The 15,326-nt window shown below is 47.1% G+C and overlaps 1 protein-coding gene across 1 annotated transcript in view; it reads left to right on the forward strand.

The window, feature by feature from the left end:
- The window catches only part of LOC132571817 (uncharacterized), a 239,513-nt gene extending 234,618 nt beyond the window's left edge, over positions 1–4,895 (forward strand). Inside the window, 2 exon segments of the mRNA XM_060238610.1 lie at positions 992–1,024; positions 3,102–4,895. Of these exon segments, the coding sequence (XP_060094593.1) occupies positions 992–1,024; positions 3,102–3,670 (602 nt within the window). The 3' untranslated portion in view covers positions 3,671–4,895.
- Positions 4,896–15,326: the final 10,431 nt, after the last annotated feature.

The following is a 15,326-nucleotide window of genomic DNA, read 5'->3' on the forward strand; positions in this document are numbered from 1 at the left end:
CTGGACATTAGAGTGGGCCAGATGTGTTTTAGTATGTTCCAGGCTGACTATATCATTGACAGACCCAGGAACGTGGGGAGTTTATGTATCAGTTCAGAAGGCCATTTTAGTTCACCATGGAAAGTTTTCTGATCAAAATTCTGCCATAACTTCAGCTCAGAATTGCATTACATGGACTTCTCGAGATTATATTATGTTGTTGTTCTCTAATCATTACTGCAACCATGCAAGGGCACATGGTGAGGTAGATGGTCAAACAAACACCTAAAATGACAGGGAAGGAAACCGCACTTTAAGGCATCTATTTTTAATGAAACAGCTGCTGGATCCATTTCACGGGCACCCCCCCTTCTATTTGCAATGTGTCTGTGACCAAATCAGACTTATCAGAACTGATCCCTTTGATTGGATGTTTGTGTTTGTTTGAATATGTCGTAGCAGAGCCCACAGAATGGTCTCAAAGGGACAGACTGGTTTTAAAGTAGAGTCATACCCTTCGAAGCCCATTGAAATCAGTGAGTCTGAAGAGTGTAACTCAGCTCAGTATGTGCTGCGGAGCCTCTGTCTAGAAGCATCCTAAATTTAGCCAGATTGAACCCTTGGCTGCAGTCCTTAGCATACTTTCTATGACATGAATCTCAACTCCAGTCACTTGTGAACACAAATCTGAATATTTGTACACAATCCCCCACCCCCAAGATAGTTTCTACTTGAGCCTTAAGCTGTAACTCAGAAGAAATATGTACCTATGTGCCATCAAGTCACAAATGACTTCTGGTGACCCCCACCAGGTGATCAAGACAAGTGTTTGCTATTTTCTTCCTCTGCAGAGTCTTCTTTGGTCGATCCAAGTACTGACTCAGCTTAGCTTCAGCGATTTGACAACACTGGGCTATATCATGCCCCTCCCCAAAAGAAAATAGTATTATTAGCTGGTGTTTTTGTCACAAGAAGGGTCTGCTGCTCACTTTCCATTCCTTTGCTTCCTCAGACACTCTGGATTCTGGACTTCATCTGCAGAAAGGTACATTTTTCTTCATAAACTGATCAATTATTTCTAAACTAAAAAGCTTCACCTAACAATTCGTGTTCTCCCACTTGGTGTTCTCAGAGATAACACAACTGAATGCTCTTGTTTTGTTCCTCAAAATCTTATGCTCCCTGCCACAGCCTTCTTGTTCTGAGGATGTTGGTAAGGGTGAAAGAAAAGGTTGAGGGGATGAAACCTGCCGCCATATTTAAGTGACGGGAGAATGGTTGCTGGGCAACAGGTTGACTGAGTTCCATAAAAAGTCTTGCTATTCTCCTGCCAAAGGTGGGGCATCAGGTTTGCCAGCCCAGGATAGATCATGCCTGATGTTCAATAGCTCCATGTTGGTAACTCCAGTCCAGAAGAAGTTCCAACTGGTAAGATTGCAATTCTTTTAAAATTTCCACTGCAGATACCAGAACAGGCATTAATTTTTGCAGCAGCTGGGGTGTGTGTGTGTTGGGAATATGAATTAAGTATTAAGTACTAAGGATATTTCTGTCAGTTCTAGCTCTGCCCCTTGTTCAATGTGTAGCAGGTTTCCGCTGCTTCTCCACTGCATTCAGGCACCTTCTGGGTTTTCCCAGCTTACTTAAACCAAGTTTCCACTGGAGTTTTGGAAAGCATTGCAGTGAAGTTTGGGCAGCTGCTATGTGAGTGGGAGAATCCAGATTTTCCCAACCTCTGTGGCCACTATTTCCCTGACCCTGTCCTATGGTGAACATTTCTTTCCCTCACTTTTGGAGGCATTTGTTTGTTTCCAATAGATTTGATTCCCTTTTAGGGAATGTTCCTTAGGCCAATAAGGTCTCCACATCCACCATTAGCAGATGGGTCAGAGGCTGCATTTTCCTGGCATATAAGTCCAGGGGACTGGATCCCCCTTCGAGTGTTACAGCCCACTCCCTCAGAGGGGCAGAAACCTCAGCATTATCCGGTCCTTCCCTAATGTTGATTTTAAAGTTTTGTATAAATTACTGTATGGACATGTTGTTAGCTGCCCTGAGCCTGCCTCGGTGGGGAGGGCGGGATATAAATAAAATTTTATTATTATTATTATTTTTCCTTAGAGGTTGTCTGTAGGGCTGCAGCCTGGAAATTGTTCCACTCATTCACCAGGCATTACAGGATTGACAAAATGGGCTCAGCTGGGACTGCTTTTGGAAGAAAATGGTCCTGGAGCATACCTTTTCAGGCTAGAGTCCGAGATTCTTCCCCTCTCTGAGGCATGCTGCTGTCTTATGTGCCAGATGTGGAGAATTCCCCACCCCGGACCACTGGAGAATGGAAGATTTGTCTCACTGTGCATCTCCCTTGTCGGTGGTCCTAGAGTAGGGCAGTCTCTTCCCATCCAAGGGGGCGAATTCCCTTTCTCAGAAGGCACTTGAGCCAGAGTAGGTGTGCTGTATTGACTCTATGGGGCTTCTTTGCCTTAATTTCAGTTTCCTGAACTGGTGGGCATCTTTTGAGTTCTTCACCCTGTTCTCTGTGTGGTTGGTTGGAGGTTTTTTTGGACCATTTTATTGGAGGTCTGATTTCATGTTTGATCATTTGGAGAGGGAGCTGTGCTGCTTCAGGGCCAGACTGGGGCCTGGGAGCGAAGCCCCTCCCCTCCCGGAATTGCAAGGTTCTGGACTCTCCCGGTCTCCAGGAATGAGCTTCTCCCAGAAGTAGAGACTGCCCCACCCCAGGATCAGCGAGAAGGAAGATTCATGATATGGGAGACAAATCTGTTCTTGTGTGTGATTTCTAACCAAAGAAGCCTATGACTGAAATTGCCATTTTTTTTTCTCTTCTTCATAGTTCTCTTTTCAGGATGGGATACGGGAGGAAATAGATGGTGTCCCTGTGGGTGCTTGTTGTGTACATTGTCTGCCTTCTGAAGCATGTGGGAAGACAGCTCTGCCTTTTAGAAGGGCAGGAGCAGACAGGAGAGCCTGATGACCAAGGAGAGGGTGGCAGAGGTGGGAGGAGGCCATGACTGGCAGGAGAAGGAAGCCAAACAGGCCAGTGGGTGGAATCCCCCAGCTGGTGCCATTTCAATTCTTGTCTCCTCATTTTCCCTCAACAGCAAATGTGACTCTGGATCCAGACATGGCCAATCGATGGCTCATCCTGTCTGAGGGTCAGAAAAGCATGCGAGTGGGAGAAAAACTTCAAGCTCTGCCCACCAGTCCTGAGAGATTTGAGAAGACTATTGCTGTGCTGGGCCGTGAGGGATTCACAGGAGGCCGCCATTTCTGGGAGGTCCTTGTGGGAAGTGAGGAAAACTGGGCTGTGGGGGTGGCCAGAAAGTCTGTGAAGAGGAAGGGAGACCTCCCTTTTACTCCTGAGGAAGGGATCTGGGCTGTGGGGAAGTGGGCAGGGATGCACAGGGTTGGTATAAAAGCTTACCCTCCCCTGACTGTGAGTGGGGAGCTGAAGAGGATCCGAGTGTGCCTGAACTATGCTGGGGGTCGAGTGGCCTTTTTTGATGCTGACCGAGCAGCCCTTCTCTACGAGTTCTCTGGAGCCATTTTCTCTGGAGAGACCCTCCTGCCCTTCTTTTGGTTGGGACAAAACGGCTACCTAAAAAATCTCTTCCTAGGACTTTTTCTTGACACCAGGACCATCAGGGATATTATTTCTCCATACCTGTAAAGACCTCTCCTGTCTAGGGTTGCCAGGTCTGTGTTGGAAAACACCTGGAAACTTTGGGAGGTAGATCTGGGAGAGGGCGGGGTTTGGGGAGGGGAGGGGACTCAGCATGCTACAGTCCCATAGCGTCCATGCTCCAAAGCAGCCATTTTCTCCAGGGGGACTGATCTCTGCCAGCTGGAGATCAGTTGTAAAAGTGGGAGATCTCCAGGCCCCACCTGGAAGCTGGCAACCCCACTCCTGTCTCCAGCCACCAAAACTGACATTTCCCCCTCCATTTCCCAACATTCCTCCCCCCCACCTTTCGTATCTTCTTAAACTGACAGTAATGCCTTTCCCATTGTACAAGATGCAGGAGAGCTCTGAACAGACCCCCCCTCCCATCTCTCCAGCCTTCATTCTCCTCAAGCACAAGAGAGGAATTGCTACAGAGGAAGAAGAGGCCCTGCATGTTTCGGTTACTCAGTTTCAGTTTGCTTTATTACGGTCCATGACCAAATACACAGCACAATGCAGGCCAACAACAACCACATAAAAATGGTAAAAACCAAGATGGACCTAAATAGGTGAAACGTAAGATATTTAAAAAATAAATGCGAAAATAAAATATAGGACATTAGTATGAATGATGAGATATGACAGATAATACAATAGTGGTCAAACATCTTCTAGCTTAATAAATATAGTGCATATAATAAAAAATTTAAAAATTATACAGCTCCAGAAAAATATTAACTAGAATACACTGGTTAAAAATACAATCTGTTACCTCGACATTAACTTGTAAGAACCATAAAATGCAAGTTGATTGCATGGGAACAAAATTTGGCAACTTTATGCATGGTCTCTGTATTTATATCAGTTTCAGTAGCATTTGTGATGGTATACAAAGTACTCAGGCATTTAAGAAAAGATAAAATACAAGCTTGGAAATATTCAAAAAACAGTCAGTTCAAGACCCCTTCTTTACATAATCCTCACGAATTCTCCTAGCTGCCGCCATAAATTTGGCACAATTAATTGTGAATTGGGGGTTAAAACCTGATAACAGCGTATTTCTGATTTTGAAATCAGAAAACCCGAGACATCCCTCCAACAAAGAATAAATGTACCTGGCTCATATGCCAGGGTATAGGCCACACCCAAACAAAACATGGTCAATCGTTTCAATCAACAAAACATGGTCAATCGTTATCTGCACCACAAGGACAAAGCCGCTCAGCCTTAGGCACCTTTCTTTTCTTTTCTTTTCTTTTTTGTATAAACAATTTTTATTGGTAACATATGGTAGCAAATCTATATATCTTACAACTTAAAAAAGAAAAATTTATCTGCCCCATATCTTACTTTTCCCCCACCCCTCCCCCCGTTACTTGACCCCCGCCAGTGTTGTTTACTTATTGAAAAACAAATATTAAAGGTACCCTTAACTATTAATTAACCAAAAGTTATACTCTTGTTACTTAATCATTATCAAAGATTGTCCAGTGTCCTTTTATTTTCCACTCTTTTTCTACGTATCTTCTGAACTTCTTCCACTCCATCTTAAAAACTTCTAAATCATAGTCTCTTAATATTCTTGTTAATTTGTCCATTTCACTCCATGACATAACTTTTATAATCCAATCCCATTTCTCTGGTATTTTTTCTTGCTTCCACAACTGCGAGCCATAGGCACCTTTCTAAAGTGGCCCTCAACGACTGCTGAAGGAAAGATATTGCAACGGGCCATAGAAAAGGCCCTTCTGTGGGATGGTATTGTTAGAGTTGAGAGATAGGGGGCTGGAGCTAACACATATCTCCTTTGAGGGGGAGCTAGATAATCCGGGACCTTTGCAATATTCTGTCTCAATATCTTGTAGTCTCTGTTTGACTATGGCCCTGGCTTGATCCAGGGCCATTATCTGGAGAGATTCAGGTGAAAAGCCAAGCATAAACAATTTCTGATGGATGGCTCTAACCCAAGAAGAACAATATCTATCCTTTAAAATCAACGATGTGATATTCGTGGGGCAATGGCTGAGATTGAGCCAAGTGGTGATTGAAAGCAGGCTCACCCTAGCCTCTATCCTTAGCAAGCCAGTTTCCAAGCGTAGTACTGCATTGGAAACGCAGGTTGGAAAGTGGAAAATGGCTCTCAAGAATTTGGACTGAATTTTCTCAAGGGGATCAAAGCTTGATAAGGATGGACCCAACATAGTTCCGTAAGTGAGTTGGGGTATTGTTTTGGCCAAGTAGAGTTTTAATGCAACTGGTATAAAATGTCCCCCTTTCATGAGAAGAAACCTAATAGTGGCCTGGGTCGATTTATGACCAGAATCGGCAGCATATTCGTGGTGAGCCTTCTTTGACCCTGAGGACTGTTTGTTTCGGTTACTGTTGGGGACTTCCTCTTTTCTTTAATGGGCACCAACTGTTAGATCTTGCCTGTGTTCAGCCTGCCTTTTCTGAGGGTCCTCTCCCTATCCAGGTTGCTGCGCTTATAGCACTTGTTTTTCAGTTATACAGAGACTGAGAAGATGTTATGCTTATTATAAAGTTATGTTGAAAACGCTGCTGCTTTAATTGTTTGTTTTTTGGGGGGTGGGAAGCCATGTCATAACTACCAGAGAAGTCCCAGACAGTGCTGTCATCTACAGACTTGATCCATCCACAACTCTGCAGTTGGACAGAAGAATCCAGGGGTGGATTTGCGTAGCCAGGCTCCTGCTGGCCTCTGCTTGCTTTAAGGTTTCTCTTCCGCTTGCTTTTGTGTCTCTTTTCAAACCATTATAGGCCCTTCAACATCCACACAGCCATCTTGCTCTCCTTTGTTTCTCCAAGGAACTGGGAGCTCCTGCTTTATCCTCACTGTGACCCTGAGAGGGAAGTCAGGCCCAGAGCAAGTGAGCTTCACCCCAGAGAGTTTGGGTGCAGAGCTGGGGAGGGGAGGGACCAAGTGTGTGTGTGTGTGGGGGGAAGGGCATAATGCCTTCCAGTCCACAGATATTCAGCCCCCCCCCCCCCAAGAGGCGGGGAATCTTATATCTGAGCAGGAATTTGAACCCAGGCCTCATCAGTTCATGTCCTACCACCTTGTGCAATGCACGGGCTCTCAGCACAGATGGTCATACTAATATATAATCTAGGGGTGGCCAAACTGTGGCTCAGGAGCCACATGTGACTGTGTCATACACATTATATGACTCTTGAAGCCCCCACCACTCCATCAGCTGCCTAGAAGGCATTTCTCTGTTTAAATCACTTATCCAAGCCAAGTCAGACAGAAACTTGGGGAATGCATTTAAAGTTGCTTTCTTTCTACCCTTCCCTCCCCCATCTATTTGCCTGTATGCCTGTCTGCCTTCCTTCTTGTCTTGTGGCTCTCAAACATCTGACGTTTGTGTCTTGCGGCTCTCAAACATCTGACGTTCGTGTCTTGCGGCTCTCAAACATCTGACGTTTGTGTCTTGCGGCTCACAAACATCTGACGTTCGTGTCTTGTGGCTCTCAAACATCTGACGTTTGTGTCTTGCGGCTCACAAACATCTGATGTTTATTCTGTGTGGCTCTTACATATAGCAATTTGGCCACCCTGATATAATCTACATTCCTGGAAAATCTGGTGATAACAAGCAGGGGCCTCTTGAGACTTGTTGGGGGAAATACCAAATCCTGCCCACTTTGTTTGCTGTGCTCGCCCCTGAAGAGCCACTCTAATGTGCTGCCATCTCCTGCTTCATTGGTGCAGTGGTGAGCAGAAACCAAGGGGTCTCCTTACCCTCCCTCCCCTTCCACTCATGGGGCCACTACCTCCACTGTCGGGCTTACTGGGCAATGACGCCAGGCAGCAGCAGCTCCCATTCCTCCTCTCTGACATCCTGAGGGCTGGGGTGGTGTTGGCAACTTCTACTCCTCTATGCTTACCTTAGAACATGTTTTTTTTTTTTTTTAAGTCTGAGGGAGATTGTGTAGCAAAAAAGGGCAGGAAAAAAGCACTGTAGGAAAAATTATGAAGGTTTTAAACAGCATACCACAGTGATTCAGACATGCTGTGAAGGGGCTGAAAATGGAAGAAAGCAGGTTCTCTCAGAAGTGGCTTAATCACACTTTGCTGATCCAAAAAAAGTGGGCTTGAATGAGCAGGTAAATAAATTCCACTAGGAGCCAGTTACTAAAACTGGTTGTCTGAAATGACAGGAACAAAATCTTATTAGCAACCAGTTACTAAAATGGAATGCAAAGACAGTTTGAAAAGGATCTCTATCTAATCCCCTTTCAAAGTTGTGTATTCCTTTGGCCATCTCTTCATCCTCTGGCAGCAAAGTCCACATTTGAATCATTCTTGGTGTAAAGAGCTGCTGTTCGCCGAGGGAGTGGTGGCAGTGCTGGCGGAGAATAGTGTGGAGAATTGGTACCTGTGTGTGTCCCCACTTGCACACCATAGCTGTTCAGATTGGAAGAACAGCACTGGGGGGTGGGAGACCTACACATGAAACAACCTTATTCTGAGTCAGACTCTCGGTCTGTCCAGGTCCACTCTGACTGGCAGCGGCTCTCCAGGGAGTCAGGTGGAGTTCTTTCGCATCAGCTGCTACCTCTTCACTTCAACTAGAAATGCCAGGGAGTCAGTCCGGGATCTTCTGCTTGCTAAGTAGATGCTCTGCCATTAAGCCATGGCAAGAATCCCATGAACTGAAAGAGAGAGAGAGAAATCTGTTCCAAAATAAAAACCATTTATTAAAATTAAAACCATGTTGCAATTATTGTTAATCATGTAACAGAATATGCAGCATGCAGAATTCATTACATTAAACAAATACCCAATTAAAGTGCACTACTATTTCTTAAAGGATGTCTGCTGATTGCTCTGCCCAAAGACTATCAGGTGTTTGTCCAGAACAACAAAAGTGGCAAGAATAAAATCACACATTAAATACCTTTTTCCATCCATAGGAGCTAATGTAATTGTCAGTCTGTGATGAACGTAATAATAATACGTTTTTATCTATACCCTGCCCTCCCCGCCAAGGCAGGCTCAGGGCGGCTTGCAGAGCATGATACAATATCATGGTACTACAGTAACAGATAAAATCAATCAACAGTATAAATACAATATATAAATTAATTTTAAGAATAAGCTAAAACAATACAGTGGTGCTACAGTCTCTGTTTATCCAAGACAGCGTAATATTTTTTCTGGTTACATCTTAAAAGGCTACTTGGAAGAGGGCAGTTTTGCAGGCCCTACGGAACTGGTTAAGATCCCGTAGGGCTCGCACCTCTTCCAGCAGCTGATTCCACCATTGTGGCGCTTTTATAGAGAAGGCCTGCTCCCTAGTTGTTTTAAGTTTGGCCTCTTTAGGCCCAGGGATTTCCAAAAGATTTTGTGAGCTGGAACGCAGTGCTCTCTGGGGAACATATGGAGAGAGGCGGTCCCTGAGGTAGGCAGGTCCTCGGCCATATAGGGCTTTAAAGGTGATAACCAGCACCTTGTAACGAACCCGGTATACAATTGGCAGCCAGTGCAGTTCCCGCAGCCTAGGCTGCACGTGTTCCCGCCGAGGTAGTCCCACTAGTAGCCTGGCTGCTGCGTTCTGCACTAGCTGCAGTTTCCCGCGTTCGGTACAGGGGCAGCCCCATGTAGTCCAATCTCGAGGTGACCGTCGCATGGATTACAGTAGTCCAATCTTGAGGTGACAGTCGCATGGATCACTGCTGCCAGGTCGCCTCGTTCCAAGAAGGGGGCCAGCTGCCTCGCCCGTCTAAGATGAAAAAAGGCGGATTTGGCAGTGGCAGCTATCTGGGCCTCTATTGTCAAGGAAGACTCCAGTAGCACTCCCAAGCTCCTGACTTCACGCACTGGTACCAGTGGCGCCCCGTCAAAAGCTGGAAGGGGGATCCCTCCTTCCGGACCGCTGCGGCCTAGGCAAAGGACCTCAGTCTTCGCTGGATTCAATTTCAACCCGCTCAGCTTGATCCAATCAGCCACGGCTTGCAATGCCCGATCCAGATCTACAGGGGCGTCAGCGGCCCGGCCACCCATCAATAGATAGAGCTGGGTGTCATCAGCATACTGGTGACAAGCCAGCCCATGTCCCCGGGCAATCTGGACAAGGGGGCGCATATAGATGTTAAATAACATTGGAGAGAGAACCGCCCCCTGAGGCACTCCACAATTAAGTGGGTGCCTCTGAGACAGCTCTCCCCCAATCGCGACCCTTTGTCCCCGACCTTCAAGAAAAGAGGAAAGCCACTGCAAGGCTAACCCCTGAATCCCTGCGTCGGCGAGGCGGCGGGTCAGCAGCCGGTGATCGACCATATCGAACGCCGCCGATAGGTCTAGCAACAACAATACCGCCACACCGCCTCGATCCAGATGTTGCCGGAGATCATCCATGAGGGTGACCAACACCGTCTCCGTCCCGTGGCCCAGGCGGAAGCCAGACTGAAAAGGATCTAAGGTGGAAGCGTCATCCAGAAAACTGCAACGCCGCAGCCCTCTCTATTACTTTGCCCAGAAAGGGCAAATTTGAGACCGGCCGGTAATGCGCCAATTCGGCCGGATCTGATGTGACCTTTTTCAGGAGAGGGTGGACCACTACCTCCTTCAGAGGGGTTGGGAAAAGACCCTCTGAAAGAGATCTATTTATGATGTCCCGTATAGGACGTCTTAGCTCCTCCTGGCAGGCTTTAATTAACCAGGAGGGGCAGGGGTCCAAATCGCAAGTTGTTGGGCGTGCAGCAGAGAGGATTCTGTCAACTTCCTTCAAGCTGAGAGGGTCAAAACGATCCAGGGTCAAACCAGAAGGCAGGCACGGAGCCTCGAGTCCACTTACTGTATCCAACATGGCAGGGCAATCGTGGCGGAGCGATTGGACTTTGTCTGCAAAAATTTTTGCAAAAGCCTCACAGCCTATCTCCAATTCCTTAACATTTGGTTTGCCTTGCGGCAATGTAGTAAGATTCCGAATTGTTCTAAATAATTGTGCCGGGCGCGAATTTGCAGACGCAATCTTAGCCGCAAAGAAGATATTCTGGCCTTGACTGCCATCTCATAGGACCTCATAAATTCTCTATAAGATGCTCTAGGCGCTTCGTCCCGAGTACGCCGCCATTGCCTCTCTAGCCATCTGAGACCCTGTTTCAGCTGGCGTAATTCCGGGTTATACCATGGAGCCAGCCTGATCCGAGGTCGCAGAGGGCGCCGAGGTGCGATCTCATCAATGGCCGTAGAGAGCCGGCTATTCCAAGACTCAATAAGGCCATCGAGGGAACCGCCAGAGGGCCAGGGATCCCGTAGAGCCATCTGGAACCGTTCCGGGTCCATTTGGCTCTGCGGGCGAGCCATAATACGCTCGTCGCCTAAGCAGGTTTGGAATGGAATGTCCATGTGAGCCCTGAGAGCAAGGTGGTCAAACCATGGCACTGCTTCTGTAGTTACATCGTCCACCATAACCCCGGCCGCAAAGATCAGGTCTAACATGTGGCCAGCCTGGTGGGTGGGGGCTGTGACAAATTGAGAGAGTCCCAGTGTTGCCATGGATGACACTAGGTCCGCCACCGGCTTGGAGGTCGGGTCGTCCGCATGGACGTTGAAGTCACCCAGGATCACCAACCTTGGGTGCTCCAACGCCCAGCCTGCCATGGCCTCAAGCAGGGACGGTAAGGCGTTGGCTGGTGTGCTAGGCGAACAGTACACCAGCCAAATCGCCCACCCCTCTCCAACCTCCCACGCCAGGCCCGCACATTCAATACCCTCGATCTTTGGAGTAAGCCTCACGTATGAACAACGCCACTCCTCCCCCCCGCCCACTAGTCTGCGATTGGTGAAAGACCGAGTAACCCGGGGGAGCTGTTTGAGAGAGAGCTACCAGATCTCCCTCTTGTACCCAGGTCTCGGTCACGCAAGCCAGGTCCATGTCCTGCTTGAGTAAAATCTCTCAGAGGACAGGCGTATCTGATAAAACCCAACCCCTATCATACCGTAAGGCATGAACTTTAAGTCGTCTTACTAAAATCCCACCACACAAAGAGCATGGGAAAATGTGGAGTGGAAGGTATGCCTTTTCTCCACCCCCCACCCCCAATCCAGTGCCATTTAGCCTCTTGCCTGGCATTCTCCTCAAACTGCGCCCCCTCCACCCAAATCAGTGAGCTTTTTGCCTTTTTAAAATGTTCAGTGCTTGGGTATATTGCTTGAGTTTTTGTAGAAAAAGCCCAACAGGAACTAATTTGCATGTTAGGCCACAACCCTTGAAACCAAGCCAGTCAGAACTGCGTTCCTGTGTGTTCCTGCTCAAAAAAAACCCCTGTTGAGTGATATACTGACTGAATTTTTTTAGTACAAAAAACTCTCCTGTGGGTGGAATGGTGGGCGGGGAGTATAAAGGATGGAGTAAATCTCCATGAGGAAGGAGAGTTGCCCCTGTGAATATTTTTGTACTGAAGTGGCAAACAGAGAACAGGACACCATTCTTGTGAGGAAGCTACCTTCGTGCAATATTTCAGAAATGTCGTTGAAGATCCTGTTACAGACATGAGGCAGTTATATCTAGTTTAGCCCTTAAATGACAGTTTTGCTTCTTGTATGTTTTGAGTGCATGAATGTGCGTGTCTGTACCCGGAAGTCATGGCTGACTTCTACTGACCCCTAGTGAGGCTTGGATGTTCAGAGAGGTAGCTTTTGCCTATTGTTGCCTGCCTCTGCATCCCAGCCCTGGTATTCCTTGTTTTATAGAAAACAGATCTCAGTTTGGGGTCTTTTCCTCACCCACACCCAGGATCAGTTCTCAAACTGTCTGAAGATTCTGAAGAGAGAGAATTGTGGCCTATAAAGGACGTATAGTGAAGGAAAGCCAAAATCTACTTGTAAATGTTACTGTTGCTAGGAAGTGAACAGATTCTAGAACTATTATTGAAGCAAAAATGTTGACAGACAAGGCAAGCCCCCGCCACTTTCAATATGAATGTTCCATGCGCCAGTGGTTCAATATTCAGCAGACAAGGCCCGCAAAGTGTAGACTTAACACCAGAATTCTGAACAGCGTTATACTTGAAGAGTGGGCTGGGGTGTTGCAGACCTGCACACTCTGGTGCTTCGTGCCCTCTGGCGCCCTAGGCAATCACCTAGGCTCAACAACAGGGCATAGATGCCTTTGCTTGGTGGTGCTAGGATTCAGAGATTGATGACCCCTGAAAGTGGAGGTTCCCCTCAGGCACCATGGCTAGTAGCCACCTATAGCCCTATTGCCATGAATCTTTCTAATCCCCTTTAAAAGCTGTCGATTCCTGTGCCCATCACTGCATCCTGTCATCAAATTCCACATTTTAACCACTCTCTGTGGAAAGAAGTATTTCCTTGGGTCCATCCTGAACCTACTGCCCATCGGTTTCATTGGATGTCCCCATGTTCTAATATTTTTGGAGGAGGAGAAAAATTCTCTTTGTCAGCTCTCTCCACCCCATTGCCTCCTGGCTCTTGGATTCAGAGGATTAGCGCCTTTGAATGCGGAGGTTCCCCTCAGCCACCATGGCCAGTAGCCACTGATAGACTTATCCTCCATGAATCTGTCTAATCCCCTCTGAAAGCTCTTGATTCCTGTGGCCATCATTGCATCTTTTGGCAGTGGATTCTACATTTTAATCACTCTCTGTGTCAAACAGTATTTCCTTTTATCTGTCCTGAACCTACTGCCTGTCAGCTTCATTAAATGCCCTGAAGTTCTAGTATTCTGGGGAGCGGGAAAAATCACAGCAGGCAGCTGACTTGCCTAACTCAAACTTAGGCCAATGATCTTTTGATCTCCTTCAACCAATCAGGACTCCCCCCCACTCCCAAGAGATGAGAGAAACTCCCCACAAAAACCATGTTGACTGAGAAAGATACTTTGACACAACCAATCTCCTATTTTGACATGTTTACTTGCTTTACTTAACTTGGTATTCCTGTTTAGTTTTTGCATCTATTAAAACACTGTCATTACACTGTATGCTAATTTCCACTGTCTGCATATCAGTGAACTGTCACCTTCCATTTCAGTGTATCGGAGGAAGTGTGCTTGCACACAAAAGCTGATCCCTTGAATAAAACTTTGTTGGTCTTAAAGGCTCCCCTGGATTCAGACTTTGTGCTGCTGCTTCAGACCAAAAGAGGTGCCCACCTGGATCTACTCCCCCTTCCAACTGTTCCAGCTGAAACCAGTAAAATGAATTGGCAGGGCTGTCGGATGCCTGCACAGGGGCCATGTGCAGTCAGTGCTGAGGCGGGCTGCTCTCCCCAGTAGCTAACACCTGGTATGTACTGAACTGAGAAGGGGGGGGGGAATCTTGCAGCTGGAATTTTACTCAGAGACAGCCCATTCCCTGAACACTCCTCCCCCAAAATTTGCTAGAATCACTGATAGCTACCCTACTGAGACTGAATTTAGACTTGTGGGATTCAAACGGTGCTGATTCTAAGGGGGAGGAGTACTTGGAATGCTTGCAGGGCTTTTTTTGTAGCAGGAACTCCTTTGCATATTAGGCCACACACCCCTGATGTAGCCAATCCTCCAAGAGCTTACAGGGGTTTTCTTACAGCGCCTACAGTAAGCTCTTGGAGGATGGGCTACATCAGGGGTGTGTGGCCTAATATGCAAAGGAGTTCCTGCTACAAAAAAAAGCCCTGGCTGCATGTAGATTTCTCTCCCCCGGGAGTTTTATTTCCGTGCCCAAAGTGTAGCTAGGGAAGCTGCAGCTTAAATAGGGAAACCAAGTGAGGGGAAGGGGCTTCTGTGTTCTTTTGTCCCCAGTGGCATTTCTGCTCAAACACTGTATCTTTTCATTGTTGCTTTGCAACAAGAGTCAGCATACGGATGGTGTTTTAGCGGGGGGGGGGGGGGGGGGAAGACTCAGGAAGCTTACTGCTAGGTTCTCTCTCTGGCTGGTATTTTTGTGATTTTGTGTGTGTGTGTGCGCACACACCTGGAAGTCATGGTGTCCTCTGGTGACTGACCCCTACTGGGGGCCAGGAGGATATTCAGAGAGGTGTCTGAATAAAGCCTGCCCTTGTCTTCCTCACTTGGTATTCCAGAGAGGTCTCCCATCCAAACGCTTACCAGGTCGACCCTGCTTAGTTTCTGAGATCTGAGAAGATCGCGTTTGCCTGGGCTATCCAGGTCAAGGCACTCTTGGTTTTCTGCTGATTTAATCTCATCTTTGGGGGAACTTTTCCAGGATTTTTTTTTTGTGGGAGGGGAGTTGCTGGAAACCTCTGACCTCCCCCCCACTCCCGTCAAGCCCTACAGGGAAACTTCTCAGCCCCTGGAACACTGCATGGGCCAGTCCCCTAAAGACCAAAGGGAAGCCTCTTCCCTCCGGGGCGCCTGCAAATAGCAGCCAAAGGAGGGTAAAGGGGACCTCTCTCCGTATACTTTGAATATAACATTTTGGTCTTAAAGGTGCCGCTGAACCAGGGGTCATTTCATAGAAAAAGAGATGCCAGGGCTCATTAGCACAACTCATTTCCATAATCATTTGCATATGCCACACACCCCTGACATCACCGGAAGGTGTCCTAAATTATATCAGCTCAGCACCTACCTTAAACTGCTTCTTGAATGATAACTGTCCTAATAAAACCTTATTCCCATCGTACTTTTTAAAGTACTTTCTCCTACGTGGCCATAGTGGCATGATG

This window comes from Heteronotia binoei, chromosome 5, assembly GCF_032191835.1.
Source record: "Heteronotia binoei isolate CCM8104 ecotype False Entrance Well chromosome 5, APGP_CSIRO_Hbin_v1, whole genome shotgun sequence".
Lineage (NCBI taxonomy): Eukaryota > Metazoa > Chordata > Lepidosauria > Squamata > Gekkonidae > Heteronotia > Heteronotia binoei.